This window comes from Neodiprion fabricii, chromosome 3, assembly GCF_021155785.1.
Source record: "Neodiprion fabricii isolate iyNeoFabr1 chromosome 3, iyNeoFabr1.1, whole genome shotgun sequence".
In the NCBI taxonomy this organism is placed as follows: domain Eukaryota; kingdom Metazoa; phylum Arthropoda; class Insecta; order Hymenoptera; family Diprionidae; genus Neodiprion; species Neodiprion fabricii.
Window position 1 is genome coordinate 10,096,000 of NC_060241.1, and position 25,292 is coordinate 10,121,291.

Sequence of the window (25,292 nt, forward strand, 5' to 3'; positions counted from 1 at the left end):
ACATTGATCCTTATGGGAAATCACAGATTTTATTTTATTTCACAAAATTGGACGTTCAGATTTTTATGAAATTGGTATCAATAGAAAGAAAAAAATTAATGGAATATTGTGTATTAATAAAACCATAACTTTAGAGCTTGTAATAAGAGTAATTAATAAATAATTAAAAAAAAATTTACATGTGGCAACGCCGCCAAAAGGTTATGACGCGCGCGAAATTCAAACACAAACAAATACGGTATGTGGGAATATCAGTGTTATAGACATTTTTTAATACAAAACATACGTAAGTCTTTATTGTTAATGCAGTTAAATAATTGAATAAATAAACATATTATAAAATACATGGTATAATGATAGTTAACTTCCAAATAAAACATTTCTTAATTTAATTTTTTTTACTTTCAAAGTAATTAAAAATTTGATCCAAAATTTTTTTAGCTTTGGTAACTTTTACTGCACCATTTTCATCTTTACCTAAAATTTGTACTAGACCAGCATATTTATTTATTTTGTAAACATCTTCAAGCAGTTCGTAAGTCACATTTGCAGCAACCATTTTTTTCCTCATACCTGCTGATACACAATCTCTCAATAATTCAAGATGTTTCAAAGCTTCAGGAAAATTTTCAGAAAATGATATTTTATTGCATGCATCATGCCAATTAAAGAAACTGGCAATTAAATCATTTGAAGTAATACCTAATTTTTTTATAACTGCATCCAGCATCACAACATCGTAAAGAGCATCATGCGCTTTTTCATTATTTATCTCCAATTCATTGGCAAGATTTTCCAATTTATTTTCACCTTTCTTAGTTTTACCAGTTTTTTTTTTAATCACAGGCAATGAATCACAGTACCCTGAAACAATACTTTGGAAATGATGTTTAAAAAAACATTTGTCTAGAGCATTCATCAAACGAGGATAGTCAAATGTACAATTGTGAGCTGTTAAAATGCACTTCCGACCAAACGAGGTTAAAAATTGACAAAAACTAGCTAATGCTTCAGGCAAACTCAATGGTATAACAGGTTTACCATGAAGTTCAAGTTTACCCTGAATTAACCGTAAATCGTGGACTTTACTAGCTTCTTCAGAAATTTTTTGAGTTGGCTTTACATAAACAGAAAACTCGAACTGCTCATGCTTCGCAGCAATTTGAAGAATATCTGAATTTTTTGAGAAACTACCTGTCTCGAGATCAAAAAATACAAAAATTGGATCCGTGCAATCTTGTATTGTTACAATAGGAATACTTTCATGAATGAAATCACGTAGTCCAATATTGCTTTCGTACGTCGTACCTTCTTTGGCTTCATTTTTATTTTTCAAAGCTGTTTTACTTTTCTTCAATGCAAGTCTTTTAGACTTGGCAGCTCGCGTCACAGAATTGTCGTATTTTTTTTTATTGAAGTAGTCAACGTATTTACAAAATTTGTCACGATGTATCCCTGATGGCATATTTAACCCTTTTAGTGCCGGGCGAAATGGAGGTGCCTATGCGAGAAAAACCGGCCGAATTTCACAGTTTTACAAGGGTTCGGGAAAATGCTTATAAAAACCAAACGAGAAACGATATTTACATGATTCAAAAAGCTGCGTATTATAGATGAAATACAGAACGAAACAATGACACTAGTTTTTTTGTACTCATTTGAGAATTATAGAAAAAACAAAGGTATATATGTTTATAAATGAAGTAAAAGTTGAGTTCTCTCGTACAAAACGTGTTTGCACATACAAACAGCCATCTTTTCACCACAATTTTATATGGGTCAATTATAATGAAGCATATACTTTGTATTTCCAATATATTTTGTAACAAGATAAACAATATTACATAACAAAAATAAAACATAACTTGAAGGTACACGGTAGGCGCCAGGCGGATTATCTCTTTCGAAATATGTAATTGTTATCGGTAATATAACATTGCTGAAACAAAATTATGTTGTCATAAATATTTATATATATATATTGCAAATGTGTAAAATTTTGTTATTGCAACTCACACAAATAATTTATTTAGCATTCGTGGCTACTAATGCACACTCCATGCAATCCTTTGTTGCACTTATTGCAAACTGTGCGTGATTTTCTCTTTGGGCCACCATCCTTTCTGCTGCACACCACGCAAACCCTTTCCAGTTTTCCAGGCAGTTTCCGTACACCTATGCGGGGCACATTTGTTGAAGTTTCCGCTAATGGTGTGTCGTGTGCTATCCTCTTTAGTGCCAACCATTCAGTGGTTATCGACTGGATAACATCAGTAATGAATTCCAGTCTTGTTTTGGTTTTGCCGTCTGTATTGTGCCGATATAATATGTAGGCATTCAACACCATTCGGGAGAAAATGGAGAAAACTACTTTTTTCCAATATTTGATGGCTCTTCTTTCATCTAAGTATGAATATAGCATCATGTCTGACGTGTCTACGCCTCCCATGTGTTTGTTATATTCAGCTACGATTGCTGGTTTTTCGACCTGTATTTGTGCATTCCTTTTCCTGATTGTAGTCGTTTTGTTCTGAGCCTTCTCAAATGTGGACATCAGTAAAACATTTTTCTTCTGCGACTTTTTTTCCCGGTACGCTAATAGTAAGACTTCATTATTTCGGGCGTACTTAGATGCGCCCTCTTGCAATTTAGTCTTCATAAATGATGGAATATATTTCCTGTTGCTGCGGATTGTGCCAGTCAGATATGTCCCTTTTTCAAACAGTGCTCTTGCTAAGGGAATGCTTGTAAAAAAGTTGTCTGCTACCACGTGATAGCCTTTCATAAAATAATTGCCCATATTCAATAATTTATGAATCACGACGTGGCCAAGACCATTCTTCTTTATTTCTTCTTTATCGGTTTGATCCCTAGCTCCTCTATAGCAGAAGAACGATAAGCAGTAATGGGTAACTGCATCAGTCAACATCCAAAACTTGATACCCCACCTGTGATGCTTTTTATTTGGCAGATATTGAATCAACGACGTTCTACACTTCGAGCCGACTAATGATTCGTCAATACTCAGATGTTGGTTAGGCGAATAATGAAATTTGAACTTATTGTTTGCATGGATAACGACTGGTTGAAATTTCGCTGTAGGGTCATATTCTGGATTATCACGTGCTGGTAATTTTTCATTGTCTACTACGTGGAAAAACCTACAAACTAATTGAAATCTGTTGCGACTGAACATTTGGCCAAACCATGGGATTTGTCTGTGGTTTGTTGACCAATAACTGAAAAGTGTCGGTCTACGTGTTATACCCATTTCCAAGAGCACAGCAATAAAAGCCCTTACTTCTGAAACTGTGGTTGCCTTCCACTCTGTTGTTCTGGATCCTGAGGGAACATTGATTCTATTGAGGAACTGCCTGGCATATCGATTCGTCTCATTTCTCAATAAGCTCAAAAATTCTTCCGTAAAAAAAAGATCAAAATACGCTCTCGGCATGGAATTTCTTGCTGGCATATGTTTAGGCCCAGCAATCTCCATAAATTGTGGGCGAGGATTATATTCGCTGTCGTTGGCCACGGTAACTTCACGGAAATCTCTCAGCTCTTCCTCGGTATCGTTTCCCTCTAATTCTGATTCGCTATCATCGCTCGCTTCACTATCACTGTAGATCTTACGTGGATGCCGACTTCTTGGTGCCACGATTTCTTGCTCGTCACTATGTGCTAGATTCAACTGGTCAATCATTCGGACTATTTCCGCGTCATCCATGACGGGTTTTTTTATAAAACGGTTGATGGTAAAATTTTCCTCAAAAGCAACAATGTTTGACACAAGCGAAAAACAACGGTAATAACACAAAACACGCTTTCAAACTGTAAATGGGACGAAATATACTGTTCACATCAACGATCGTGGAGAAACTAACTGATCCTACGTTTCGCTGCGGCAATGCGATGTTATTTTGTTATAATAAAACACTGTCGACAAGTACCGATAAGGGTCCAAATCCACAGCGATTTACGCCGCAGATCGAATATCGCCTGAGTGGCGACCATCGGTGTTTATGTTAGACTTCGGTACCTCCAAGCGATAGAAAAAGGTCGTCGTCCACAAAGAGTTAAAACGAAAAACTATTTTTCTTAATTCTCTCATAGTGAAATTAGATCATTTATAACGTATTACAAATTTATTTTGAGATAGAGTTCTCCCGCAATGCGAATAGTAAAGCGCTACGAGGCGCGGGCCGATATATCGGCTCTGGCACTTCTCGCGAGTGTAGCAGGAGCCGATATATCGGCTCCCGGCACTCAAAGGGTTAAATTACTTATTAAATCATTAACATACTTTTCTCCAACATTTTTTTTATTTATTGCACAAGCAACTCTTCCATCTCCTGCAGCAGATTTACTATAGAGCCGACTTTTTGGAGCTTTACTAACAATCATTGCATTCAAACTCTCATTAGAATTACTGGATGCTCCGCTCACATACTGACTAGATTTATTAGCTAGATTATCAAATATTTTTTTTAAGGCCTCGAATAAGTTGTCATCTTTGAAACCATCACCAATATTTGTGTGTTGATAAGTTTCTGGATTTGATTTGTAACTACACCAGTCCCCACAGTCATTATGATGATTAAAAGCATGATAAGGTATATTTTTTATGGCTTTTGTCATATTAATTACATGTCCTTCATTTTGTGAAATACAGTAGTTGAAGCATTTTTTGAAGTATTGAATAGTAGTGCTTGTAAGTTCTTTAAAATTTTTGCTAATTTTAAATAATTCTCCCACAACACCTTTACACGTGTGGTTTTTATCCGATTGTTTCAAGACATCGTGGTCACTTGCAGCTCTGACAGCACAAATTGAGCTGCTATCGTTGTCAGCGATAAATATGCCAACTTCAATATTACAGGCTTTTAAAATTGCATTATCTTTAGTCAAAAGCACAGCCGCATGAGGCTCCATGGCTTTAGCACTGCCCGCGAAATTCATACGACAATCGTGGTCACTGGGTGAATGACCACGATCACATTTTCCGCATTTACGGTTTAATGTCACATATGCAATAACTTTTTTTGTAAAGTATCCTATCAAAGCTGCTGTCCCTGATAAGCTATCATATGTCCTTCCAGTGCCTCTAGTAAACCATCCCATGTCAAAAGACACTGCAACGCGTACGACATGATGATTAGGAATATTGTTGTTTTGAATGTCAGTTTTACTCGAGGAAGGAAAAAGGAAATCTTCTTGACATGACGTTAGGAGATCTGAAAATAAAAGAAACAACCAATAGCAGCATATTTCAAAATATTTTATGATTTATTAATATTTACAATGGATGCAAAAAATTGTATAATAATTAAACCTTCGACAAACGAATTAAAATTAAAAAAAAATATTTATAATTGTATTTTTTGGAAATTAACAGTTCCAATTTGAATTAATATTTTGTACAATTTCGTTTTAGAAAACATCTGAACAATAATCGTTGTATGTTTAATAATTTTCAATCTGGTAAATTTTATCTCTAAAAACTTGTAAAAATTTCAATACTGTTCTGAATATTTCTATAATTATACACTTCAATATGAGACCATTACTTACAACATAGTTTTTAATTTTTCAAAATTTTCGATTGTCAATCGTCGTTCTTCTTTAGCAGCAGCAAGACAACTCTCCTGGGCCATGCATTCAACACCTATAATTACCTCATTTTCATGGGTTTTAAAACTCTTCCAATTCACTTCTGGGATATCCATTGCGGTCAAAACTTTATTTGTGTGCGTGTTTCCTACTCCACTGTTCATAGAACCTAAAATTGATAATATAATAATTTAGATTTTATAAATTTTGATTAAATTAATTCCTATACATATTTAACACTGAGAAAATTATTTTAATTAAAACTTTTTTATTGACACCTACCTAGTACGAGTTGAGTATTGGAATCATAATGACTATTACCATTCGACACTATATGTTGAATGTCAGTAGACGCACCAGTTACTCTATTACACATCCTGCATTTTAGGTATAAAATTGATGCTAATCCAATACGCTTTTCAGAAACCAAATCTGTCAGCGATAATAAAAAGTCACAATGACTACAAAACAGATTTTTACCTAAGGTTTTTAAGTGGACTATTCGACGACCATAATCATAGTCTGATTCCTCCTCAGTATTTACGTTAATTTCATTTACGTTGTCCGTAGTATTTTCGTTGACAGTAGTATCTTCGTTGTCGGTAGTATTTTCGTTGAGAGTTGTATTTTCAATGACAGTAGTATTTTCATTGATAGTACTATCATTGATAGTATTTTCATTGACAGTAGTATTTTCATTGTCAGTAGTATTTTCATTGACAGTAGTATTTTCATTAGTAGTAGTATTTTCATTAGCAGTAGTATTTTCGTTGACAGTAGGGTTAGGTGACGTAAACTTGCCATGTTTTTCATTTAACTTTTCAGCCAATGCCACCTGTTTCAGATTTTTTTTCATACTTTGCTACGTTAACTCTTTTACCTTTCCAATGAAATATTTTTTTAGTGTGATTTAATAAATTTATATCGGACATTTTAATAAATAGACATGGATAAACTAAGAATTTGTAAAAATAAATAAATGTTTGCGCAATAGACGTTTGCGCATCTCATATTCAAAGTGAAACAGAAAATATACTTCTGTCTCTTTTACTTTTACGCGGCGTTGCCAAGTTAAAATACTGCACAAGTCAAATTACACATAGCACTAATTTGACACCTGTGGTAACGGTAGTACTACCTTAACACTACTGCCTCTGCAAATTCGCTTCTATCTGGGACAATAGGTCTGTTATAAAAACGGTTAAAGACATTAGACCTATTAGACCATCCGGCTAAACTCTTAATTACACTTAAATCTACTCCTTTTTTCAAAGCTGCTGACGTAGCAGCATGACGTAAACTATGCGGAGCAAACTCCTTGCCTATTCCGCATTTAACTAAAAATGCTCTTATCCATCTACTTATGGTATCTTTGGATGCCTCCCTGTGAGGCTTTCTTGCCGTAATGATTAACTTATCGCTCTCTTTACGCAAATCTTTTGTTACCTCTAAATATCTATTTAGAGTCTGAACAATACATAACTCGGGTTTCTCTGTAAACTCCGGTAAAAGCAGTAATGGTTGAAACGTTCCTGATTTGGAGTTTTTTACTCTCTGAAGAATCTCTATTTCATATCCTCTAGCTTTTCTGATTATATTTTTTATTGAGATCAAGAAGATTGTTTGTTTTCTGTGTGCAGTGATTAATGCTAATAAGACTACTAATTTATCAGTCAACTCTGGTAGACTCAATCTCTCCAGAGGATATAGTTTCTCTAACTCTGATAATACAGGATGTAGATCATGTATTCTATCATATTTTGGCTTTGCTGGTCTATTGTTATAAATACCCTTAAGTAACCTATTTATCGTAGGGTCTTTACCTATTCTATCATCTAAAATTAAAGATAAAGCAGCTCTACAAGTATTAATTGTACTAAACGCCGCACCGCCTGAATATTTATTGCATAGCCAGGAAGCTACGATCTTTATCTCTGGATTGTACATGTCGTAATTGAGATCTCCGCACAAACTAGCCCACTCCATGAGCGGTTTCGAATACTGTTTCAATGTTGATTCCGAAATAGATTGGACTATTATTGTAATCGCTTCGTCTTCAAACCCTTGTCTCCCGTAAGCCTCCCAGATAATACTCCTGACATTAATTGCATCTTTGACGCCAAGGGGTGTTGAATCGTCCTGCATGGAGATAATAATAAATTATCATCCGGTGGAAATATTATTGGCTCTGCCAGTAACATGGTATTCCATAGTGGATACCATGGTTGTGAGGGCCAGAAAGGAACAACTAGTATACCCTGTGCCTGGTCATTTTTTATTTTTTGAATAGTTTTTAAGATCAGTGCTACAGGAGGAAATACAAAAAATGCTAACTTCTTCCAGTCTACTGTAAATTGTTGGGATTATGTTTAACGAGGCTAGGTGTTTTAGAATCAGGTTATATTTGTTTTATTCAACACATTTATATGTCTGTAATACAATATATCTTTTGAGAAACCACGTGTATTAATTTTGTTGCGACCGTGCGCGTTACCCATTCGAAAGAAAAGGAGAGCGAGTCTTACAGAAAGGTTGTTAGGTACGACCTTACAAAAGTCTCTAGGGACTAGATACAGCGAGAAATCCCTAGTAACTTTGGTACAGCTTTATTGTCTATCTATATTTCAACACGCCCCCTCAATAAAGCTTCTTTTCTTTTTCTTTTTAAATATCTTACATACACTGTACATATAATTTTAACAAACATATAGCATATCTTCTTATTCTAGAACTTCTTGTGCGCCCCCTGATTTTGGATGATTTAGGAGCACATTTCTATTGTCTAAATACATATATTATTGCATTTCTTTCCCCCCTTTTTTCCTTTAGATAAGGTTCAATTCTTTCACAAATTTATCAAATTTTTCTTTCAGGAGTGGCTTTGTAAATAGGTCAGCTGGTTGGTCCTCTGACTTGATATATTTTAGAGTTATAATACCTTCTTCAATTTTTTGTTTAATGAAGTTGAACTTGATGTCTACGAGTGTGTTCAAAAAGTAAGGTGACTTTATATTTTTATGAAAAACTATTTATTTATTCATCAATATTTATGTTGTCCCCTTCAAAGTAATCCCCCTCAGATATAATACACTTGTGCCAACGCTTTTTCCAATCCTCAAAGCACTTCTGATAAGCACTTTCTGGTATAGCTTTGAGCTCTTCCAGCGATGCAGTCTTTATCTCCTCAATCGTTGCAAATCTCCGTCCTTTCATAGGTCTCTTCAGTTTTGGGAACAGGAAAAAGTCGCATGGGGCCAAATCCGGTGAATATGGTGGCTGAGGCATGATTGTGGTGTTGTTTTTGGTCAAAAAACCGATGCTCATGCGACGATTCTTCTGGTCAAAATTAAGCAGTTTCGGAACAAACTTCGCTGACACACGTCTCATACCCAAAACATCCGAAAAAATTTCATGGCACGAGCCAACCGATATGCCAACATCCTCAGCAACTTCTCTGATAGTGATTCGACGATTTTCGAAAACAATTTTCTTCACTGCTTCAACGTTTTCATCTGTTGTTGACGTGCTGGGGCGTCCAGAGCGAGGTTCGTCATTGGCATCTTCTCGGCCATCTTGGAAGAGCTTGTACCACTTATAAACGTTTTTTTTACTAAGAGTAGACTCACCGTATGCCACTGTCAACATTTCAAGTGTTTTGGAGCACTTAATTCCATTTTTTACACAAAATTTGATGCAAATTCTTTGATCCATTTTTCTTGATAGCAAAAAATCGCCGAGCACACCAAAATACGTCTCACCTTTGTATCTGTCAAAAACAAACTAAACATGCTATACACTTGAAACTGTGTACAGATGTTCGGGACAAGTGTACCAACATAACATAAAAAAAAATCGAAGATCGAACGGACATAGCCCGCGAAATTAGAAAAGTCACCTTACTTTTTGAACACACCTCTACATGTTTGACTCGTTTGTTGTTTTCTGGGTTGTTTCCCAGATTTACTTTCAAGTCGCAGATTTCTGCTTCGTTTGTACCAAAAATCAAGATATCATCTACAAACAATAATAAGAATGCTTTAGTGACAGAATTACACTTACTGTATAGGCAAAAATCGTTTTGAGAACGGGCAAATCCCTTTTTGGTTACTATGTCATCAAACTTTAAATTCCAATATTTTGGTGATTTCTTTAAACCATAAATCGACTTGTTTAATTTGCACACAGTGTTTTGTCCGTTCTCTACGTTTCTTGGCAATTTCATGTATACTTCCTCATTTATCTCTCCATATAGGAAGGCACTTTTAACATCCATCTGGTACACCGGTAATCCTAACCTATTTGCTATAGCTAATACCATTCGGAATGTTGTTATTTTTACAACAGGTGCATATACCTCATATATCTCAAAGTTTTCTTTTTGCTGGAAACCCTTTGCTACTAATCGCGCTTTAAATTAAGATGGATTACCATCGTTGTCTTCCTTAATTTTATAAACCCACTTACTATCTATTACTCTTTTGTTTACCGGGGTCGGTACTACGGTCCAAGTTTTGTTTTCTCGCAACACACTTAGCTCGCTGTTCATCGCGTTTATCCACTTATCGGAGTGGATGCTTTGAACTGCTTCTTCATAGGTAGTCGGTTCGTTGAGTACACTTATAAAGCCGGTTTCGTAATCAGCATATCTATTAGGCTTAACGATTTTACGTTTCCCCGGTTCACGTATTATTGTGGCATTTAAATCTACTTGCGACCCACTTGATTCACTTGTTTCACTTAACTCCTCGTAACACTCTTCAAAGACGCTGCTGCCCGATTGACGGTCTGCCCGATCATCATCGTCTTCACTCTCCTCGTTTTGCTGTTCCTCTTCGTTTGGGTGGTCAAGTAATATGACCTGTTCTTGTTGTTGATTTGGCCAGAAAGCCACATCCCTTCTTATGTCCACCGAGCCTGTTTCTGGAGAATACACCCTGTAGCCCTTTGTATTCTCTCCATATCCAACAAACAACACATCTTTACTTTTTGGGTCCCATTTCAGTCTGCGTTGATCTGGGACGAGGACGTCTGCTTTAGAACCAAAGATCTTGAAATTACTGATGTCACAACTCTTGTTAAACCATACTTCGTACGGTGTTTTTCCTGGTACTTTACTCGGGCCTGTTCTGTTTATTACATATGCTGCAGTGTTAACTGCCTCAGCCCACAAATTTTTGTGGAGACTTTTTGCCATGAGCATGGACCTTGCCGCTTCTACAACTGTACGGTTTTCTCTTTCACTCTTACCATTTTGTTGTGGGTTATATGCTACCGTCGTCTGGTGTCTTATCCCTCGCTCGTCGAACGCTTGCCTCAGTTCGTTGTTGACGAACTCGGTTCCATTGTCCGATCGTACGATCTTGACTTTGTTGCCCGTATCTTGTTCCGCTAAGCTGAGGTACCGTTTGACGTTGCCCGCTACTTCAGATTTCTTTTTCATACAGTAGATAGACCTATAAGAAGAATAATCGTCTTTAATTTGCAGGAAATACCGAGAGCCTCCAATTGATTCAACCTCCATAGGTCCACATACATCCATGTGTACTAATTCGCATGTGCGTGACGTGACAGTTCTACTTTGTTTGAACGGGGCTTTATGCATTTTACCTCTCGCACAACCATTACACCTTTCGTTGTCCACATTATATGGAATATTAGACTTGTCTAGCATTTGTTTGACGTAGTTTGTGTTCTGGTGAGCTAAACGTTCATGCCAAACTGATAAATTATCCTTGGCGTAACCTACTGCAGCTCGTTCACTTTCACTAAAACGCATGATATAGAGTTTTTGGCTTCTGTCCCCGATGGCCGTTACTTGACCGTTTTTCGTGATATTGCACCGATCCATATTGAATATAACCTCATAGCCTTTGTCGGCTACACTTCTTACTGAGAATAGGTTTACCGTCATTTTAGGAACATACAGTACATTGCTCAGTGTGGTGTTTATCCACTCGACGCCGTTGTATGCTTTCACTGTGACCATTCCGCTGCCGACCGCATCCAATTCAGTTCCGTCGCCTATCACTACCTTTTTGCAGTTTCTTAGTTCGGAATAGGTAGCGAACATACCTTTTATATGGCACATATGTTCACTGGCGCCTGTGTCGACTAACCAACTCTGATTATTTTTAAACTCGGCTACATAGGCGTTACTTTTCCCGGTGTCTGTTTGGTTCTGCGTATTGTTCTTCTCTTTCAACTTTTGTTTATGTATTCTCGTTCTGCACTTACTTATGTGGTGTCCTTGCTTCTTACAATAGTGACACTGTCCTTTTACTGTCCGACAATCACGTTTATAGTATCCTTCTTTACCACACCCGAAACACTTCACAACGCTCTGAGAGCTGTCGCTCGCTAACGCTACCGACGTTTCCTCTTTTACCGGTGAGTCTCTGTCAGTCGATCGTTCTTCTTCAACGAGTAGCCTAGCTATCAACTCGTCCATACTCTGGCTCTGTATTGGTACCGACTCCCATGCCGCAACAAAATGCTTGTACTTCTCTGGCAGTGACGTTAACACTTTCGATATGATCATTCGCTCTGAGATTATTTCTCCCAGTTGGGCTATTTTGGCCCGCATTTCTTCGCGTTTTGCGAGGAAGACTGATATATCATCCCCTTCGCACTTCAACGCGAAAAATTTCTGTTGTTCAAGATGCAGGCTTGTCGCTGATCTCCGCTCGTACACTGACATGAGTTTGTTCCACATCTCTGGGGCTGAATTCGTTGTTATTACATGTACCATGACTTTTTCTTGCAAGTGCGTCACTAGGATTCCTTGTGCTTTACTGTCCTTTGAAATCCAGTCGGCGTATCCTTTCGCGCCTAGCACCGGCTTTGGCACACTGCCCTCGACCAAACCAAATAACCCTATGGCTTGTAATATCACTCTAATCTGGAACTTCCATATACTCCAGTTGCTGCTCCCCTCGAGTTTCACGCCCGTATTTACGTACACTTTCTCCATATCTACCGGACACTGATTCTACCGAACTCTACCGACCGGCGTTTTGCACGCCGTAGCCTAACCTCGCTTTGTAATCCACGTTTATTTTGCCGATCCGCGGTGTCTGGGCCCATAAGCTGTTGGGATTATGTTTAACGAGGCTAGGTGTTTTAGAATCAGGTTATATTTGTTTTATTCAACACATTTATATGTCTGTAATACAATATATCTTTTGAGAAACCACGTGTATTAATTTTGTTGCGACCGTGCGCGTTACCCATTCGAAAGAAAAGGAGAGCGAGTCTTACAGAAAGGTTGTTAGGTACCACCTTACAAAAGTCTCTAGGGACTAGATACAGCGAGAAATCCCTAGTAACTTTAGTACAGCTTTATTGTCTATCTATATTTCAACATAAATGCGTGCACGCAAAATGCCTCCGGGTCCGGATGCCACGAACAATACCGCTCGCATTTTTTGTTCCCGCTAGACGCAAATAAATCTATCTCTATGTTGCCAAATTTCTTTGTAATACAATTGAATGCCCATTGCGCCAATACCCATTCCGTATTAACGTTGTTCACTCGCGATGCCAAATCTGCATCGACGTTTTCTTTTGACGCGATGTACGATGCAAACACCCAAATGTTTCGCAGTTCGCAAAATTGCCAAATTTGTATAGCTATTTGGTTTAATTTTGGGTACTGAATACCGCCCATCCTGTTTATATACAAAATTGCGGTAGTATTATCAATCCGAAGTAGCAACTCACAATTACGTCTGTCTCTACAAAAAATTTGCAATCCAATGAATGCAGCCAATAATTCGAGATAATTAATATGACTTTTAAGTTCCTCCTCATTCCATGCACCGAAACCAACTTCTCCGTTGCAAGCAATATCCCAACCTGAGCCTGAGGCATCAGAGAATATCTCTAGTTCGAATTTATTCTGGCGAATTTTATTGTTACTAAAAGAAATTTTTTCTTCCCACCAATCCATATCCGCTGATAAGGAATGTGGTATAACCATCGTGGCTGAATAGTCTAAATCGTTTTCTCGTAATCTGAGATACTTTATTCTCTCTAACCCTTTAGAATAGAGCCACCCATACTGTATGGCTGGGCACGCCGCGACAATGGAACCGACTAGTCCTGCAAACTCTCTTATAGTACAAGTTCCCCTACCTCTTAATTCCTTTATTAAATTGACAATTTGTTGTCTTTTTGACTCTGGTAGTTCAATTGTCATATTTATTGAATCTAAAATCAAGCCTAAAAACTGACACCTATTCTGTGGAATTAAACTACTTTTCTGCCTATGAATAATAAAACCCAAGGACTCTAACGTCTGTATAGTTAAATTTAGGTTTCGTAAACAATCATTATATGTATCTCCAAAACATAACTGTTGTTATTTAAGTTCGTGGCAGGTTTCGCAGGGTTAAATAAAGCGATGCGAGCGGATTACAATATAACGAAAGAAAAATCTTTATTTGAAGTGGGACGAGAGAAAGAAAGCGTGTTGTTTTACAGTAGGGCGGCCTGGGCGAGAGAGCCTCCAAATCAAGAGGGCGTACGCAGACGCGAGTTCGGGAGACTCTCCCCAGCGCCTCTTTGGGCCATGTCGCTCCAACTAGGAGAGGGATCTCATTTTCCAACACTCCCACTTTGGATCGACATGTTTACAATTTTTGGTCTCTCAATCACATTGAGTTTATCTCGTAGATACAAGAATTTTGGTTTCGCGAGCGGTTTGGTAAATAAATCAGCTAATTGCTCGTCTGTATGGATGTACTCCAAGTCAAAAACCTTGTTTGCGTAATTTTCGCGCACAAAATGAAAACGCACGTCGATGTGCTTTGAAAACTTTGTAATTTGCGGATTCTTAAAGAATTTTATGGCGCTCTGATTGTCCACGTACATCGTGGGAGCTTCTCTTTTGTGTTTAATGACTAGCTCGTTGAGTAGTCTGTCTAGCCAGACTATTTCTTTGGCCGTTTGACTCGCCGCGTAATATTCCGACTCCATCGTTGACAACGATGTCGACTTTTGTTTTTGCGAGCCCCATATCACAGGTGTTTTTTCAATTTGCACAAAAAACCCGGTTGTGGATTTTCTGTCGCCCTTGTCTCCGCCAAAATCTGCGTCGCTATAGGCGTTTATCTTAAAATTGTTAGGTTCGTTCGGAAACAAAATTCCGTGGGCGACACTACCTTTAATATATTTTAATATTCTTTTTACCGCGTTCCAATGCACTTTTCTTGGTGATTGGGAATACTGACTCACCACGCTCACGGAATAAGCTATGTCGGGCCTTGTCACGGTGGCCAGGAACAGCAGACTGCCAACTGCTTCCTGATATGGCACGTTGATGACCTCGTCTCCGTAGCTCGGTTCTCGTAAGCTTAGGTCGGTGTGTTGATCCGCTGGGATAGACACGCTATTCGCATTCTCCATGCGAAAACGATCGAGTACCTTTTGCGCGTATTTTTGTTGATTTGCGAAGATCGATCCGTCCGGGAGGCGTTGTATCTCCATCCCCAGAAACATTCCCAATGGGACGACTGTGATCTCCAGAGCCGATGCCAAGTGCTGTAACAGATTCTCAATTTTTGCTTTACATGTTGAAGCGATTAATCCATCATCGATGTAAATTGCAAGAATTAAGGTGTTGTCGTCATGGTACGAGACGAAAACGCACGGATCGGCCGAAGTCGCCTTGAGATTGTGTTTTTTCAAGAAATCTACAAATTTCATGTTCCAGCATCTCGCTGCTTGCTTGAGACCGTAGAGTGCCTTTTTGAGTTTGCAGATTTTTCCGGAGTCGTCTTCGAAACCTTGCGGCTGTTTCATATAGATATCCTCTTCGAGCTCTCCGTGGAGGAATGCCGTTTTAACGTCGAACTGTGCAAGATGCATGTCTGTTGATGCTGCGATGGCCAGTATGGACCGAATCGACGGAAACCTCACCACGGGACTAAAAGTTTCTTCGTAGTCGATTCCCGGACGTTGCGAAAAACCTTTGACGACTAATCTCGCCTTGAATCGTTCGTGGTTTTTGTCTATCCCTGTTTTTCGTTTGTATATCCAACGATTTGGGAGTACCTTTGCTCCTGGCGGCGGCACCACGAGTTCCCAAGTTTTGTTTTGTCGCAACGATTCCATTTCGTCCATCATCGCATCACGCCAGGCTTCGCTTTGCGGGCTCTGCGTGGCTTCCTCGAAGGTCGTTGGCTCTGCGGTTTCGGTGAGGAAAAGGTTTTCCATGTCCAATTCGTAGTCTCTGTATCTCTGGGGCTGACGCAGAGTCTCTCTGCTCCGCAACCGTCGTGCCTCTTCCTCAGGCTGTGGACCTGCGTTATCCAATGCTGCTCCTGCGTCTTGGAAATCTTCGTCTCCCGATTCACTCGAGGTCGTTTCTTGTTGTTCCGTTTCTTCGTCTTCGCTGGAGAGGATCGGCACGTTGATTGTCGCGTGTTTGCTCTCCTCCTCTCTTCGCTCGAATGTGCCCTTTGTTTCAGACATGAATTTGACGTCGCGAAGCGTGTTCACCTTGGCCTCAGCCGGATACCACACCCGGAAGCCCTTGGTGCAATCGTCGTAGCCTACGAAGTAGCCCTTTTTGGCCTTTGGGTCCCATTTCTTTCTTTTTTGCTTCGGAATGTGCGTCCACACTTTAGTTCCGAAAATTTTGAAGTTGATGTCTTTGGGTGGTTTCCCAAACCACAATTCGTACGGCGTTTTTCCCGGGATGCTGCTCGTTCCAGTACGATTGAGGATGAAAGTTGCCGTGTTGACCGCTTCTGCCCAGAGTCTCAACTCCAAGCCTCTTGCATGGATCATGCTTCGCGCTGCCTCCACGATTGTCCGGTTTTCGCGCTCAATTGCCCCGTTTTGTTCCGGCGTGTAGGCAACACTGGTTTCGTGTTTTATTCCGTTCCTGAGCATGAGGGATTTCATCTCTTTATTTGTGAATTCGAGGCCATTGTCAGTTCTTAAAACCTTTATTTTTCTCCCAAGTTGAGTTTCAACGTTTTTTAGAAGGTTTTCGAAAAATGTTTTGACTTCGTCCTTTTGGCTCAGAAAATACACGAATTTATAATGCGAAAAATCGTCTTTGAACAATAAAAAATACCTGGATCTTCCGATGGACGGATTTTCCATTGGTCCACACAAATCTGCATGAAGCAGCTCACCTGGTTCGTTCGACTGGGATTGACTCTTCGGGAAGGGTTTCCTGTTCATTTTTCCTTGCGCGCAACCGTCGCAAGACCAATCGCTGACCGGTTTCGTTTTTATGTTCCATTTTTGTAGGACGCTGCGGACGTGCTGAATGTTTTGATGCGCCAATCTTTCGTGCCACGTTTTTAGCGAAGCGTCTTCACTGATGTTGGCTCGCTGCGGAATCAACTTGCTGTCCTCAGTGTCCGGAGCGCACACCCTGAATTTCATTTTGTACAGGTCTTCGAAGCGTTCTCCCACTGCGACTGTAACCTTATCCTTTTTTAGGTTACAAAATTGCTTATCTGAGGTCATTTCCAATCCTTTATCGAGGGCTGAGGACATAGAGAGTAAATTATACTTGAGTTGCGGAACCCAAAGTACTGGCGCCAAGTGGTGTTTCTCCCACTTTGACCCGTTGAACGAGAGGATGTCTATTTCTCCCACGCCTTCTCCCCATATTATGTTTCCATTTCCAACTCTGATTGGAATTCGCTCGATAAGTTTTTCAAGTTTGACAAACCATTGTCGATACGGAGACATGTGTTTGCTCGCAGCGGAGTCTAAATACCAGTCCGTAGAAGCTTTTTCGGACGATAAGACATTTGCACTAAGCATACCTGTTACGAAGGCGCTGCCTCTGCTTTCTGATCCACCGCTCTGCTGATTTTTGCTCGTTGTGGCTTTTAGGCTGCGACATTGATTTCTCCAGTGCCCGGCTTTTCCGCAGTGGTTGCAGCGGCCGGGTCTCTTTCCTTTTGCTTGGCGTTTGTCGCTTGCCTTCGCTGAAAACGCTGTGTTTCCTTGGCCCTCCGCTGTGCCGAGTCGCAGTTCCTGCATGGTGAGACGTGCAGTAAGATTTGACAGCGTTTGTTCTTGTTGACTTGTCGAGTCCCACGCTGTTGCAAAATGCTGGTAGGAAGGCGGCAAAGTCATTAATATTTTGGTAATGATCATGCTATCCGATACTGGCTCTCCAAGGATTTTCAACCTGCACGCTAAGTCGTTTATCTTTGCAATGTGCATGGATATGTCATCCGACGGATCTTTTCCCAGCGAGTACCAATTTTGTTGCAGGAGGTGCTTCGATGCCTCGCTTTTGTTTTCAAATATCGCATGCAACTTGTCCCACATATCTTTTGCTGATTCGCAATTTATTATGTGAAGCATGCACTGTCGACTTACCGTCTGCACAATTATTTTTTGAGCCGCACTGTCGAGCTTTGTCCATCTTTCTAACCTTTTCTCGAAGGCAGCGGCGGCCTCAGCTGTCGTCTCGGTTGCCGAATGTACCGGCTTTGTCAGATTTCCAATTATTATTTCGATCGCTCCGCTCGCGAGAATGAGAACTCGAATTTCGAATTTCCATAAATTCCAGTTATCGATTCCTGAGAGTTTTTCAATTTTTGTGAGTTCGTTGTCCGGCATGGCTGTTTTGCACTTTGCACGAGGCTGGCTAACCTATGAGGACTACTCGCGATTTTGAACACGCGATCGCGGAAGTTACTTTTCTTATATCTCACAAAATATTGTTCACTTCACTTCCCTGGGCCCATAACCTGTTGTTATTTAAGTTCGTGGCAGGTTTCGCAGGGTTAAATAAAGCGATGCGAGCGGATTACAATATAACGAAAGAAAAATCTTTATTTGAAGTGGGACGAGAGAAAGAAAGCGTGTTTGTTCAGTCAACACCCAAACTGCCCGGGCGAAGCGAAGTTCGGCTTACCCGCAGCAAGAAGGCAGCACTAAGCAGAGCACAGATCACCCGACAATCGATAGCCAATCAATGAATCTCTAGTTCAAATTCACTGACACTTGCGCATTTCGCTATTCTCTGACGTCATTCGCTATGAATTTTCTGATTGGCTCTTAGCTATGGGACATGCTTAGTCTTCCTCACGGGGAAGAAGATTCGTTTTCTAACGGTTTCCGCCATTATTCTTCTTTCGGCTACCTCAAGATCACCTCGTGTTCTTCTCTCAGCTAATTTTTCTAATTGCTTGGCTTCTGTTAACCAAAATTACTGTGTGTAAATTCGCTTCAAATCAATTATTTAACTAATTGTGTTTGGGTGCATTCGCTGCCACGTGTTACTCTTGGCATTGTATCTATTCGGGTAATTCGCTAACTGTATATAGTGTACAATAAATATCATTATAATTTTTTGTTTTTTGCCAAATTCAGTGCGCGCAGTTTTTTTATTTTTCTCTTTTTATTGTGACAAACTGTATCAGACCAGATCCCGAATTCCTCTATTGTTACTCGCTTTAACATTTGGTCCTTCGAGCCGGATCGGTGCTGGTTTGGTCACAATAGAATTGTGCTTGGCTTATTCTCTGGGTTATTTCTCACGTTAACAATTCGTGTTCAGCATTTGGTGTATTCGCTGTGCAGTGCCAATCTGGTGAAAAGCTAAGTGTCAAAGGCATCGCTGGACACATCGGGTGTCGCCTTTGGCGGTCAGTGTACACCGGTACATAGAACTTTTCCGTATCATTTGACCGAAAACTTAGTTCCGGGTCACCAGCACTGTTATTCGCATCATGTCTCTCAACAACAAGGCTGCGCTGCAGCAGGACCGGGTTGATTCTCTGGCCAACATTGATCAAAGACTCACGCCTGAGGCACTTCAGGCGATGTCTCTCGAGCAAGCCATGGCCCAGTTGGCTTTAGTCAATAGAACCGTCGACCGTATTGAGGCCTTGCACGAACGCATTTACGAGGAGCACGAAGAAGTGCTCGAACATGAGTACCACACCGCTCAGGTCTATCAACGTGGTGCAACGCTGTACGGGAGCCTGCAGACCCGCTTGGAGGCCAAGGTGAACTCCCTGAAGGCAGAGGCGACACCTAGGCATGCAGATGCTACACAATTTTTCGCGACTGGGCCATCCTCTACTAAATTGCCTCACATAAAACTACCGACATTCGACGGGGATTATACGAAATGGCGTGGGTTTAGGGACTTATTCACCACCCTCATAATTGATGCCGAACAACTCACTGGGGCACAGCGCATGTCCTACCTCAAGACACAACTCAAGGACGATGCACTGGCACTCATCGCAAACGTGCCTCTCACAGACGAGGCATTCCCTGCTGCTTGGGATCTCCTCGTCGCGCGTTATGATAACCCTCGTCGGCTTCTCAACACCTACTTGGAGGAACTCCTCACCACAGAGCCAGTGCCTAATCACTCGGCACCTCAGCTAAACGCACTTGTATTACAGACACAGAAAATTATCGATGCGATGGGAACCTTGCGAGTCTCCATTGCGGACTGGGACCCTATCCTGGTTTTCGTCACCCTCAGACGTCTGGTACCAGAACTTAGGGAGGAGTGGGAGAGTACCCTGGGCATCTCGAATGAGCTGCCGGCGTACCAGAAATTACAAGACTTCCTCATCGGAAAGGTACGCGCTTGGGAGATCAGCGCCATCGGAGTCACCTCAAGACCAACCTCACCCAAGGAGGACAAGGCTTCAACCTCCAAGCTGCTAAAAACCTCTGGCAAGCCCCCAAACACACGGTCACCCTCACATTCCAGCAAGACTGCAAGTACCCCCTCTGGTTCCACCGCTCAAGTATACTATACACCTAAAGAGGCTACAGATGAACCTGGCATCTGCCAACTGTGTAGGCAAAAGCACTTTATTTTGTACTGTCAGCAATTTAAGGTTGCCTCTGTCGCACAGCGCCGTACTATGGTTCAAGATCACCGACTGTGCTGGAATTGTTTGGGACGCCACCGCTCACAGGACTGCCGCACCACTACAAGATGTCGCCACTGTGGCAACAAGCACCACACGGCCATCCACGAAGAATCTCGGGCTAATCCTCAACCGACTGCTGCTTCGGGCAGCTCAGGGTATATTCGACAACGGGAGCTCCTCTGACAGCCAGACTTCTGATAGATCAAGGTTCTGAGCTGTCATTCATGACGAATTCGCTACACAAGAAGCTGGGACTTCCTCTGAAATCCGCAAACGTGGGCCTACGGGCCATCGGCAACACATCTGCTGGCCGCACATTGGGCTCATGCACTGTTGAGCTACATTCGCTATATGGGAAGAATTCGCTAAAGATACAGGCCCACATTCTCTCTGTGTTGGCGGTAGACTTGCCGTCATACACCCTTATCGACAAGAAATGGTCGCATCTACTGGGACTGCAATTGGCTGACCCGCAATTTCTGCAGTCCAGACCAATTGACATCATTTTGGGAGCAGCACCTGCAGCTTTCATCATGAATGAGAAGATTCGCAAAGGGCCTGTTGATTCGCCAATTGCTCAGTCAACCCTCTTGGGCTGGATTGTCTACGGCTCAGTCAATCCAACTGCTACGAAATATTCGGCCAATTCTCTGCACGTGTCAGCCGACGAACAGCTACCGGATCTGATCTCCAGATTCTGGGACCAGGAAGAACCGCATGATGAGCAGCACATTCGCTATAGTGAGCAGGAGGACGAATGTGAAGCTCACTTTAGATCCACACATTATCGTCACCCAAATGGGCGTTACGTGGTGCACTTGCCACTCAAGGACAAGGTAGAAGCACTTGGGAATTCACTGAGATCCGCACAATTTTCACTGCGTCGGGTTTTGAAACGGATGAGCACGGACACTACTTACAGTGACCTCTACCACAACTTCATGTCTGAGTACGAGAACATGGGTCACATGAAACACATTTCTATGGCAGATCTACCGGAACAACATTGCTTCCTACCTCATCACGGTGTCCTCAAGGAACAGAGCACTACTACAAAGCTCAGAGTAGTGTTCAATGGATCATGCAACACCTCATCAGGAGTTTCGCTGAATGGGATCTTACACGTTGGGCCAAAAATACAAGTAGACATCTGCGATGTACTACTCCGCATTCGTCGGTTTCCAATACTTTTTGGATCCGACATCACAAAGATGTTTCGGCAAATTGACATAGATCCGAAGGACTGGCCGTTACAGTCCATCCTCTGGAAGACCAAGGACAATTCTCAGCAAGCGTACACCCTCACTACGGTCACATACGGCACAACTTGTGCTCCTTATCTTGCTGTCAGGACTCTACTGCAACTAGTAGAGGACGAAGGATCCAAATACCCGCTGGCAGTAGCTCCAATGACTGAAACCCGTTACGTAGATGACATCTACGGGGGAGCTGACACAGAGACGGAAGCGATTGCAATCGCTAAACAAACCAGGGAACTCTGTGCAGCTGGATGCTTCCCATTAACAAAATGGTCAAGTAACAGCGCTCGGTTACTCGCTACAATGTCACCAAACGATCAACCAGTGAACTCGCTACGGGAAATCGGAGATACTACGGTGAAGGTCCTCGGAGTTGGCTGGAATCCTCACCACGATGTATTCCAGTTCAACTATCACTTGCCTGAAGATCCTCCAGCAACAAAACGGGCACTCTTGTCTGAAATTGCTCGTCTGTATGATCCTCTGGGATTCCTCGCTCCGATCATCATCAAAGCCAAGGTGATCATGCAAGAACTCTGGCTTGAAAAACTGGGCTGGGATGATCAATTGGCTCCGACACAACTCCACAAGTGGACGGTATTTCGAGCGGACCTCACCAACCTTGCTAACCTCCGGGTAAACAGATGGATTAATCTCAAGGAGAATGTGTCTGCAGAGCTCCACGGGTTCTCAGACGCATCCCAACTCGCTATGGCTGCGGTGGTCTACCTGAAGGTGACGGATCTTCAGGGGAATTCGTCAGTTGCACTTTTATGCTCCAAAACTCAAGTAGCCCCTCTGAAACCACTCACAATTCCACGTTTGGAGTTGAACGCTGCCGTACTTCTCACCAGACTTACTCTCTACGTGCGAAAAACACTTAACTTGGAGCAAATACCAATCTATTTGTGGACTGACTCTGCAGTAACCCTCGCTTGGATACAAAGTCAACCCTCTCGCTGGAAAACTTACGTACGCAACAGGGTTGCGAAAATACAAGACACTCTTCCTGGAAGCCGCTGGACCTTTATCGCTGGGAAAAGTAATCCAGCTGACTGTGCTTCGCGAGGACTGTCAGTTGGCAAACTGCTGAAACACCCGCTTTGGTGGTCGGGTCCAAAATGGCTCAGTTTGTCCCAAGAAAACTGGCCAACTATTGAACCACCTGCTACGACCGCAACTCATCAGGAAGAGAGACCAGGTCTAACCTTCATGACATTCGCTAAAACAGATTCACATCCTCTGCAAATTCTCTTAGAACGCTTTTCTCGCTGGGTTTCGCTGGTTCGAACGCTTGGAATCTGTCTACGTGCCATCAGCCGAATGAAAAAGGTGCCACAGTCCTCACTAGCCACCCCGCTATCTGCTGGAGACCTGGAACCCGCAAAATGGCTACTGGTCAAATATACACAAGGCCAGTACTTCTCATCGGAACTCAAGCTGCTTTCTGACGGGGGATTCCTACCAAAAAATCACCCACTCGCCAAGCTGACCCCCTTTGTCGACTATCACGGAATTTTGAGAGTCGGTGGCCGCTTGAAAAATTCGCTATTGGACAGTCAGCAGAAAAATCCAGCGATTCTGCCTAGATACTCACTGCTGACGTCACTCCTCATCGATCATGCCCACAAACGGAACTTTCACGGGGGAACGCAATTGACTCTGGCTGCGTTACGCCAATCCTACTGGATTATTGGTGGCCGCGTACCAGTCAGATCTCACATCTTACGCTGCGTAGTCTGTGCTAGACACCGAGGTGTTCGAGCACAGCAATTGATGGGACAACTGCCCCCCTCTAGAGTGACTCCCGCACGAGCGTTTCTACATACAGGATTAGACTACGCTGGGCCAGTCACTCTGAAAACCTTCCAGGGTCGTGGAGCGAAAACTTACAAGGGGTGGATTGCAGTTTTCGTGTGCTTCACGACCTCCGCTATACATCTGGAACTCGTCACGGACTACTCTACAGGCGCATTCATCGCAGCGTATCGGAGGTTCGCAAGTCGCCGGGGCGTCTGCCACACCATTTATTCGGACTGTGGTACAAACTTTGTGGGTGCAGATGCAACTCTAAGGGCTGAATTCGCATCAGGATCAAAATCACTGGGAGAACTTTCACATTTACTGGCTACAGATGGCACAACCTGGAAGTTCAATCCGCCTGGAGCTCCGCACTTTGGAGGTAAATGGGAAGCTGCCGTCAAGTCTATCAAATTCCATCTCACAAGAACTATCGGAGAGCATCTGATGACTTACGAGCAGCTCACTACGGTTTTGACACAGATCGAAGCCGTGGTAAATTCTCGGCCTCTCGCCCCACTCTCGGAAGATCCTGCCGACCTGGAACCACTAACTCCAGGTCACTTCCTCATTGGAGAACCACTCACCGCTGTACCGGAACCTTCGCTACCTTCAACGACGGAATCGACGCTAACTGGGTACAAGTTGCTACAGCAACTGTTGCAACAGTTTTGGAGACGTTGGAGCAACGAGGTGCTTCAACGTCATCAGGGCATCTCCAAATGGCATCGGGCGTCCAACGACATCAAAGTTGGCTCTCTGGTGCTCCTCACAGATGAGCGGTTCCCACCTACCAAATGGCCACTCGCTAGGGTAATCGCTATCCACCCAGGGAAGGACGGACATACCCGCGTAGTGACACTGAAGACAGCTACCACGGAATTGACCCGACCAATTGCGAAACTATGTGTTCTGCCCATTGAAGATCTTGACGTCTCAGCCGTCAACCCGGGGGAGAATGTTCAGTCAACACCCAAACTGCCCGGGCGAAGCGAAGTTCGGCTTACCCGCAGCAAGAAGGCAGCACTAAGCAGAGCACAGATCACCCGACAATCGATAGCCAATCAATGAATCTCTAGTTCAAATTCACTGACACTTGCGCATTTCGCTATTCTCTGACGTCATTCGCTATGAATTTTCTGATTGGCTCTTAGCTATGGGACATGCTTAGTCTTCCTCACGGGGAAGAAGATTCGTTTTCTAACGGTTTCCGCCATTATTCTTCTTTCGGCTACCTCAAGATCACCTCGTGTTCTTCTCTCAGCTAATTTTTCTAATTGCTTGGCTTCTGTTAACCAAAATTACTGTGTGTAAATTCGCTTTAAATCAATTATTTAACTAATTGTGTTTGGGTGCATTCGCTGCCACGTGTCACTCTTGGCATTGTATCTATTCGGGTAATTCGCTAACTGTATATAGTGTACAATAAATATCATTATAATTTTTTGTTTTTTGCCAAATTCAGTGCGCGCAGTTTTTTTATTTTTCTCTTTTTATTGTGACAAACTGTATCAGACCAGATCCCGAATTCCTCTATTGTTACTCGCTTTAACAGTGTTGTTTTACAGTAGGGCGGCCTGGGCGAGAGAGCCTCCAAATCAAGAGGGCGTACGCAGACGCGAGTTCGGGAGACTCTCCCCAGCGCCTCTTTGGGCCATGTCGCTCCAACTAGGAGAGGGATCTCATTTTCCAACAATAACCAATCGTCTAAATACACTATCGATAGCAAATTCTTGCTCCT

General features: G+C 42.0%; 3 protein-coding genes across 4 annotated transcripts in view; 2 read left to right on the forward strand and 1 right to left on the reverse strand.

Annotated features, from left to right (window-relative positions):
- Positions 1 to 24,897, forward strand: part of LOC124178614 — a 26,992-nt gene extending 2,095 nt beyond the window's left edge. The window contains exons 3-4 of one of the 2 annotated variants that reach the window (XM_046562098.1): positions 4,767 to 4,773; positions 20,741 to 24,897. In XM_046562098.1, the coding sequence (XP_046418054.1) occupies positions 21,026 to 24,622 (3,597 nt within the window). In that variant the 5' untranslated portion in view covers positions 4,767 to 4,773; positions 20,741 to 21,025 and the 3' untranslated portion in view covers positions 24,623 to 24,897. Of the gene's footprint in view, positions 1 to 4,766; positions 4,774 to 20,701 lie in introns of those variants that run through there. The other variant, XM_046562097.1, reaches the window with a different exon arrangement.
- On the reverse strand, positions 2,030 to 3,727 carry LOC124178228 (piggyBac transposable element-derived protein 4-like). The gene has a single exon (XM_046561466.1). It carries the CDS (start codon positions 3,725 to 3,727, stop codon positions 2,030 to 2,032), a length of 1,698 nt encoding a protein of 565 aa, XP_046417422.1.
- LOC124178229 lies at positions 19,323 to 20,614 on the forward strand. The gene is made up of 2 exons (XM_046561467.1): positions 19,323 to 20,415; positions 20,475 to 20,614. Exons 1-2 carry the CDS (start codon positions 19,323 to 19,325, stop codon positions 20,612 to 20,614), a joined length of 1,233 nt encoding a protein of 410 aa, XP_046417423.1.
- Positions 24,898 to 25,292: the final 395 nt, after the last annotated feature.